At 56.0% G+C, this 8,875-nt stretch overlaps 2 protein-coding genes across 2 annotated transcripts; both read right to left on the reverse strand.

Annotated features, from left to right (window-relative positions):
- Positions 1–226: 226 nt before the first annotated feature.
- LRP88_11534 (uncharacterized protein) lies at positions 227–1,141 on the reverse strand (the record flags this gene model as incomplete). The annotated part of the gene is made up of 1 exon (XM_083247960.1): positions 227–1,141. The coding sequence occupies one exon, from the start codon at positions 1,139–1,141 to the stop codon at positions 227–229; it is 915 nt and encodes a 304-aa protein (XP_083096239.1).
- Positions 1,142–4,136: 2,995 nt separating this feature from the next.
- Positions 4,137–5,064, reverse strand: LRP88_11535 (uncharacterized protein; the record flags this gene model as incomplete). The annotated part of the gene is made up of 3 exons (XM_083247961.1): positions 4,137–4,260; positions 4,311–4,497; positions 4,554–5,064. The coding sequence occupies 3 exons, from the start codon at positions 5,062–5,064 to the stop codon at positions 4,137–4,139; spliced, it is 822 nt and encodes a 273-aa protein (XP_083096240.1).
- Positions 5,065–8,875: the final 3,811 nt, after the last annotated feature.

Here is an 8,875-nt window from a genome sequence, read left to right on the forward strand (position 1 = left end):
ATCTGATGATCCGCCGGGTCGTATGTGGGTTTAACAGGGACAAGATAGTGTCTCTCATAGCACGTCGTCCGCAATTGCCATGATTCACCGTTCCGTATCGCCCGGGTCGATCAACGTAGCTTGGAGATCTCCATGTCGATACCCTCGTCGGCCTCCATGACATCTGGATCCACCGCTAGCGACAATAAACGGTCCATTTGGGCCGCCTCAGCCTCAGCAGCTTCCTTCACTGGTAGGTGCCGGGCTGCCCTTCCTTGAGGCCAACGCTCATATCCCGGCGCATGCTGGTGGGCCTTCTCGTGCGAACCTTGCCCATCTCACCCATCTCATTTGCTAGCTCAGGCTCCTCACGTTGCACACGCTCCATCTCCTTGTTGGCCATCTCTAGGACCTCGCTGAGTCGCTTCTGAACCTTGGAGATCTCGTCGTTGCAGTTTCCGTTGCGGAGGAACAGGTGGGCACCACGCTCGCACAAGCTTTGCACAAATTCGAGGCCCTTATCTAGGTTGCCGTATACATCGGGTGGTCCATTGTTGGGAACGTTTGGGGATATTGACATGGGACCGAATCGTCTGCTGCTCATATATTGCAATGGGGGGGACTCGTCCTCGCTATTGCTTGCATCCTCTGACATATCCCGCTCAGCGAGCTTCTTGATCTGGGCAACTCGCGCAGCCATCTTGGCCTTTCGCATCTGGTTTCGGCTTGACGAGACAAACCTCACAAGCGCGTCAAAGAATCCTTGTACATCACTGTCATAGAAGACAATGATCGGGCTGCGGGTTCCTCGTGATCGGGCACGCGCCGCCTTGATGACCTCTTGCTGAAGTTGGATAGATTTGGGACTCGGTGTATGCTTCGGGGGCTCTGCGTGAGTTTCTAAGGGCTGCTCCGTGTTGCCAGGGTCTTCGGGGATGGCATCCCCAGGGGGGAGTCCGGCGTGGAGTACAGGAGGGTCATCCTTGGGCTTGAGGGACTCGGCTGATCCCTTGTTCCGAAGGGACTGTGTCTCTGCATTCTTGTCTTCGGCAGCGGCGACAGCGGCCAGCTCGGCCTGACGACGGTCCATCTCGCAACTCAAGCTCTTGAGGCGCTCGATCCAGTCGGGGACGTTTGTGGAAAGGTTCTTCAGTGCATCCATGGCAGGGCCAGTTCGCTTCCGACATTGAAACTGAAAGCAAAGATGCTAATGATTGCAAAGGTTGGATGACAATAGGAGATGGATGACAATTGAAAGCGCTTGGCAATATGATGGTGATAAGTTTGCAAAAGACTGGCCCCTCTGTAATAAAAGCTGATGTTGAGTGTCAACTGTTGTTAGAGTGACGGGAGCATATTTAGAAGCGCGTGAGTCGGCCCGCCCCCAACCACTAGCCGGCACCTGTGCCGCGGCGCTTTCGAGAACCTCTGCTAAGGACCCACTCAGCAGCGAAGACCCACTCAGCAGCGTGTACATACTACGGTCAGGGGCATAAGTAGCTAACCCTCCATACCGCGGAAAACTATGTCCCTCTACAGTGCGGGCCGGTTATAAGTGGAGTGATATTGAAAGTTCTCTCTAGAGTTGCTCTGAGGCCCCCGCCCCCTGGCCTTGTGCAGCCTCTCGACGAAGAGGAGCCGGTCCTCACTCCCCTGCTTCCTTGAGCCCTTGACAGAGGAGACACCGGAGAGGAGGAGGTCTCCTAGGCTCCATCGCACTCTAGAGAGACTGATGAACCGCTTCGGTCTGGACTGCCGCGACGCCCAAATAGCAAGATAAGTAACCATCGGTAAAGCCAAGTTGTCTGATGAAGTCGCGAAGCTTATGGTTCTCCTCAGCCACCCTCCTGGTGGCCTGCTGGACTTCTGAGGACTCCTCGATGCCCCGAAGCTCGTAGGCTCGAAGTTGTTGCTCGAGTTCCTGGATATACTCCCTTCTGCGAGCCCGCGGCCTCATTTGGCAGTCTCTTATCAGGGCAAGATTGGCCTGTTGCTATGCAGACAGAAGTGCGCTAGGGTGGGTCACTGGCCACATACTGTCGGCGTTGACATTGTGCCATCTTGTAACCTGACAAAGCAACTCATCGTGACGAGCAGAGAACATCTAGGTCAGGTTGCAACTTTTGAGCAATCCATATGCCGGGGGCGCAAGATGGTGGGTAGCTAATCTGTTAGTAGGGTCTGGCTACCGAGAATAGGGCGAGTTAACACAAGCAGAAGTACTGTCTTATCCGTGACTCCGACAGCTCCGAAGATGTGGCTGTCCAGTGCATGGTGCCACCAACCAACCCTGTGGGCAACTAATGTTTGAGCGATGTACAACCCGTAAGGGTCTGTGGTGTTGGGGGGTGGGAACACTTCTACCTCGCCACCGAATATCAGTCAAAGAGATGGGTGCCCTCCCTGGAAAATTGCTTTGAAGGGTATTCGCCACGACAGATGAGTGTTGTATGCCATTTAACATTACAGACCCCTGCGGGGTGTAGAAGAGGAGGCAGCAGGGTTCGAAGACCCCTGACCCCCGTACAGCTAGCAGCGGCAAACCATGATACCTACTGCAATGATTGAACCACCCCTATGCGTCTTCCACCGGGATGGAGATTCACCGGATGAGGCGGCCGAGATGGTTAGCTGTGCCGTGCAGCATTATGATCTTACTTGTTGAAAGGTATCTTTCACTTTTGCCGTTGACATAGTGATCTACACAGCCCCTCTGCTCTCCATCCTGCCAAACAAGCGCAAGCGTATAGCCAAGGTCAACATTCAAATCTAGGGGAGGTCTAACCTCCAAAAGTTGCAAGAATAGACCCAGGAATAATGACGAAGACTGGATTCCAAAAGTCTTGGTAACAGGCAACTTGCTCGTGCGGGGGCTCTGCTGTAAGTCAGCGTAAAGGGTCGCTCTGTTCGGCTTGCTGGCTAGAAGCCGACAGCCAAGGACGACAGCTTCGCTTCCCGCAAGTCTTGGCAGCTGATGATGGAACTCGAGGCCAATCAGACTGGCATGCGGATGACCAACGCAGGGAGGCGAGAGCGTCCAGCTGGATCCGGTGACACGCCACGGCGGTGGGCGTGGGCGGCAAGGGGAGGCGGGCATCGGACGGCGGTGTCATGTCGGAACCAGGCCAGCTGATCCCCATGGAAGCGAATGCTGGCTAACAACAGAAACACCATGGACGGGGTGTGTGTGATCTGTCCCGTAATTCTTGGCAGCCGGCGTTCCGTCCAGTCCTCGGAGCTAGCCAATGTTGAGCGACCAGTCTGTGACTGTAGCTCCGCAGCAAGCAGATCGCTTTTTCCGAAGCAGGCATCGCCGACTTTATCGAGTCCCATGCAACCATCCCCAATGCCGGACATCCTTTTCCTACTGGTCAGTTGGTGAAACCGCAAGTCTTGGCATCAGGCGAGGCTTTCGGGTGGGCCCCTACCAACCTCGCTTGCCGAGAGGCAGCCGAACGTGATAGGTCGGAGTCGTCTGGCCGGTTGATCATCCGAGTCCGCGGTGGATCAGGCCACCCCTCCCGGCTCGGCTACCCCGCCTGAAGGATAGAGTACGGCCGGAGGAGAAGTGATTCCTCCCAGCACGCCCATCACGATGCCAAGAGGGATCAACTATTACTTTGTCCCATTGCCACCCGAGCATAAGGATCGACGGCAGAACGCCATCGACGAGCTACTATCCCAACTTCGTCTCCGAGCAGTGGGCGAGGGCTTGATCTTGTACGGTCTACCGGAAAAATGTCGCGCGTTGTTCGACGCGCTGGAACCATATCTTGTACGCATTACCCGCCACATCGGGAGCATACTAGCTCACCGAGGTTCCTGCAGATAGAGAAATGCGACGAATGGGCCAGCAACAACGGCCAGGTTGTGAAACGGGGCCCGCCGCCACTTGCGTACAGGCTCGAGCCCTCGGGTGCGGCTGCGGCGCGGCCCAGCCAAACCGCGGTGGTGATCCCACTCTTCAATACACAATGTGAAGTGGTCCTCGTTGACCTCTCGGCCGGAGCTGTTGCGGAGCACACGATTACATGGAAGCCAGACTGGGTGCTTCATCTAGATGATGGAACTGGGTTCAAGGTGAGGCATGGAAGTGTCAGGTTCATATATTTTCTACTGGGTCTCGACAAGAAACCATGACTCGGTGCCCGTTGGATCTAGCCCTCTTGTGTCGCACGCATCGCATGCCCGCACATGTCATGAGACGAGCGCTGGGGGCTTTGATACGGACGCTCGTCGTCTGTCGGTCGGGTACCTAGAATCTTGCAGACATCTTCATAACTATTGAACATGAGTCTCTGTCTGCGGGCCATTTCCCAATGTGCGTGTACCTATACCGTCCCAGAAGTCGCCACACAAGGCGAGCAATATGAAGTTCCCTCGATGTTTTCTCGTTGGCCTGCTTGCTATCTGAGTCCGCTTGCTCACGGTCGATGCGGTCTTCGAGATATGGGAAAACGTCTTCTGGACAATCCCGGAGCAGCGTCCGCGTCGACAGTTCACCTTTGCCACGGCCCTCTGGACGGTCCTGTTCTAGCATAGGGTGACCCGACAATGGTTCCTGGGAGACTTACCGAAATAGGGGAGCTTATAGGCCACACTCCCCTTTTTCATCACAACGATGTCAACCAGCCTACCGCAGAGCGCCCCCCTCCGCAACGTCTCCTTGAGATACTTCTCCGAGCATTCCGGATGTTGCAGAAGCTTCCTGAGTGAATCATGAATGGCGTCCTTTGGGTGCTTGTAGTGAAGAGCAACAATGCACGCCCCGGAAAACACCATCTCAGCGAAGAACTTCCAGTCTTCTTCCAGAGTGGCGTATTGCTCTATACACTGGTCGAAGAGCTGGTCGAAAGATAATCCTTCTTCCAGGTGAACATGACGCAACGTGAGTCTGTCGCACAAGTCGTGGATTGCGTCGTCTGATCCGAGCTTCTGATACCACTCGTCGCCACTGGGCAGGTTTGTCCGCCATGTCTTCGCACGATCCTTCCATTTTGGGCATTTACCTGTGGAGCGCTGCTTTGCGTTTGAGGCTTGCGTCTTAGCTTGCGTCTCATTGTCGAGGTCGGGTTGGTGCGCCATATGGAGGGCAGGGGGGGGGGTGGTGAGAGAGGTATGCCTGCGATATTTTGAAACCGGAGCCGATTGTGTTGGCCCAAATCATCCGCGCCTGTCAAGCCCTGACGGCGCAAAAGTCACCTGGACAAGGAATGGTGTCGGGCGAGCGCTCACCGCCTACCGTTCTAGGCTAAGCTGCGCTCGCTATCTGCCCATAAGTAGAAGTCACATGATCAAGCCAGAGGTGGTCCTGGCTGCAAGGAGGATCGCAAGGAAGCACCACCGGTTTACAGGAACCAGGCCCACACGCCCGCTGCTGCTTGTTGGGCTTACTGGCCCCACTTCTGAAGCACGCTGATGCTTTAGTGTCATCCTGATCTCATCTTGTTGCCTTTGATGTGGGAGAAATCAGCGCCTGGCCATGATTGGCTTAGATCCCTGTCTGATATGGACAGCACCTGTTGGATGCCCTTCGCGCAGGCCAAGAGATGGGGCTTGTTTGAGGGATAGTCTCGTCTAGCCAAATTAAGGTCCGATCTTTCTTGTTTCGGAGGTATTCTCTGTCTCCTCCCGGCCTTATTATGAGTCCTGACTAAAGATGGGCGGCATGGGTACCCATCAGCTGCATCTTTCAGCCAGTTTCGGCTCGCAGCCTGAGAACGCCCCGCGCGCTCATGGCGCCACCTGGGGCAGGCCTAGTCCAGAGCACACTAAGAAACAGAGGCTGATTGGGAGGCCAAGAGGAGCAATTCCCCAGAACGTATCGCACGACACCTCCGCTTGATACCTCACCCAACTGTCATCGTTCTCTTAGAGATGATGCGGCTATGATTACATTTGTTGTAACTTGATGTTGGGAGGACTTCCTGCTCGGGCAAACCTTGTTGATTGAATTACTCCTTTGAACTGGATGTGATCCCCCCCACCAGCAATGACCTTGCCATGCCAAACTAGATCCCTTATGCCGTCATTGCGTGATGATCGGGTCCAAAGTCGCGTGCCGGTCTCTCTCCGGCTTTGCGGTGCTAACTATCGCGTGGAAATCTGACAGCGGGTTCGGTTTGAGTAGTCGACTATCGAGGACTAAGAATGTGTTTTGGATATCAAGGACGGTTATACATACTTGGACAATGGGACGAATAGGGTAGCTAGAGGTCTAGGATCATCATATTTGCAACGACTACCGTCGGGGCAGGTGCATATCTTTGTGAGGGAGCTGAGTATGTGCTGTCTTGGCGGTCTCGGCCCGGACGGAGACTTGGACTGAGCCAGGAGCAACTCTCTCGCAGACGAGCCACCAGTCGGCTTTTCGAAGAAGCAGCGCATTCGCTGGAAGAAGCAGCGCAAAAATTGCAAAGGGAGGCCATCGTGGAGTCAAAGGCAATGAATGGCAAGGCGACCGCATTTCATCTTTGCAAGGCAATAGACCGCGTTGCACTTTATGTACGGAGACATGGTCATCTGGTGCGCTCTATACACAATGACATTGCAAGTTGGCTCTGAACCATGTCGACCACTATTGGACGCTGTATGCCGTGTCTGTGTGCGGCACAGACACCTCGTCCCCTCACCCCTGCAGGTTCATTGCAGGGATGGCAATCTAGATGCCTGCGTCACCTGTTTGCTCATTCTCAGACACACCTTCAGGAACGCAAGATTGCGTGGCGTACGAATCCCTCTTCTCGCAGCATGGGCACGAGACAGCTTCTTGTGTGGAGCTTGCTTGGTGGGTGCGAGCTCTGTCGGCTCGGTAGAAAGCTCCTTGGTTCACGCCGAGGCAGCTTGCAAGGCAATACATGCGTCTTTACTACGTACGTGATTCCATCCATGATTCACATGAGGATCATCAGCCTGTCAATTGCACAAGACCCACCGCCTCGATTTCCCCTCTGCTAAGGATAGGAAACATGATCAGAATGCGCTCTGCATCCGGCTGGCCCCGTCGCGTCTCTCCGAGACGCCTCACGCAAAAGGGCGAACCGGTTGGTTGCATTCGCGCAGTCTAAGAGATAACTACAGTAGGACGAGCGTGCTTCCTATTTGGGCCACCGTAGCCTGCCATGACTTCCTTGCCGCCCCCTCCCCCTGATCGAGCACCCGTAACCAATGCCTTCCTCCGTTTTGGACCCGCCTGAGAAGACCGTCAGGTCTTTCTCTGGGAGGAGGAAGAACCAGTGGTCGCAGGCTTCAGCAGCCTCGCGTATGGAGGAGGTGGGAGGGATTGGCGGGGTGAGCTCAGGGCGTGGGTCCAGGTGGGTTGAAGCCTGATGGGTTTGTTCAAACCAGCTCGACCAACGTGGCCGCCAGAGGGCGCATGGGGTCCGGCGACTGGAGCCTGATGGTGAAGCGTCAACAGGAGCTCTCAAAGAGCTTGAGGGCGGCGAGTGGGTGGCCTTCCGGGCGGGAATACCAGCGCGGATAGCTTCGGAGTACGCCCGGTTCATGCGATCGACAAGATACGCCGTGCCTGTGCTTTACCATTGGTTTGTCAACCCAAGAAACCATGCTTCTGGTCCGTGCAAGAGCAGAGTCGATGCCCACTTCGTGACATGAGCTTTGGAGGTGAGCTTACGGTCCGGCCACAGCCCGAGCCAGCATAGGGCTTCCTTGCGCTCTATCAGATGGTCACCGGGGAGGACTCAGGGGTGTTTTTCTTGATTTGGAGGGTCTCGAAGTTGCAGACGGGTTGGGTGTAAAGCGTCAAGACAACTGGTGAGGCGGGAGAGCTCCAGGGCAGGCCGCAGTCAAAGGCGTAGTTGTTTCCCGCAGCCCAGTTCTGGGCGGATGTGCCGGTCATGAACGACTGAGAATCAATGGGCGGTGTCCCGTCTGGAAATAATTATAATTCTCGTGCAGCCACCGGAATGCGTCGCCAATCGCCGGGCAGCTCGCTTTAAGGAGCTCAACTGTGATGTTGTCGGTACCAGGCGAGGCGTCGCCAGTGCTAGTTGCGGCATGTTCAGAGACCGTGAGCCACGGGTCCTCGACGTCGTCCTCGGTGCTTCGTCGCTCGATCGTAGCTCTACAGAGAGCCGCAGCGCGGTCCAGTTGGGTCTCGTTGGCCACCGGGTTCACCTCGAGGGGCAGCTCCCTGAATCGGCTGGCGCCTTCAGCGGGTGATGCGAAAGATATCCTCGGGTTCTTTGAGTGCAGAGGTCGTGATGCGCCGGAAGGACCTCTCGGCCTATCTGGCGGTTCATCTCAGTGCCTGGCGAGCGTTCGCGACTTCTTCTCGATCCCTGATTCTCATGGCGGCAAGGAAGTCTCGGGGGGGCAGCAGCGCACTTGTCGGCAGTCCACCAGGGGGCCTAGGCGGGCGTATTGCCTGGTTCCTTTAGCAGAGATCTCGACAACGTCTTGCAGCATCTGCCCCAGCTGTTCCGTGACTTCGTGGCGCCTGTCGGTGTCCTTGGGGCCTCGTGGGAGGCTTACAAGAGTGCCGATGGCGTTGATCGCGTCCCGGATGAATGCCGTGAAGCGTTCAAGGTCGTGGGATTTTCGGCGGACGGCGATATTAAATACGGTGGGCTATCGAGGGATTGTCATGTTCAGTGTGTTGTGGTCGGAGCTCGTGTCCAGGTGGTCTTGGACGGTGGCTTCGGCCAAGGCCTCTGTGGTTGCTGGTGCTCGTGTTGCTCTCGCTTTCTCCCGGTGTGTGTTAGGGTGGTGCAGCGGTCACCCTAGTACACCTTGGCGGAGGGCTCCTGTATCAGGAGGACATCGTAGTGGCAGCTGTCGCCCAAGGCGGACCGTCACCTCGTCAGTGGGCGCAGAACGCTGTTTCTCTTTGCTGGCCACGCGCGGGAGCACAGGGGGGTCTCTGTGTTGAGGATCT

This window comes from Fusarium phalaenopsidis, assembly GCF_050370095.1.
Source record: "Fusarium phalaenopsidis strain FUZ10S chromosome Unknown contig_32314, whole genome shotgun sequence".
NCBI classification, from domain to species: Eukaryota; Fungi; Ascomycota; class Sordariomycetes; order Hypocreales; family Nectriaceae; genus Fusarium; species Fusarium phalaenopsidis.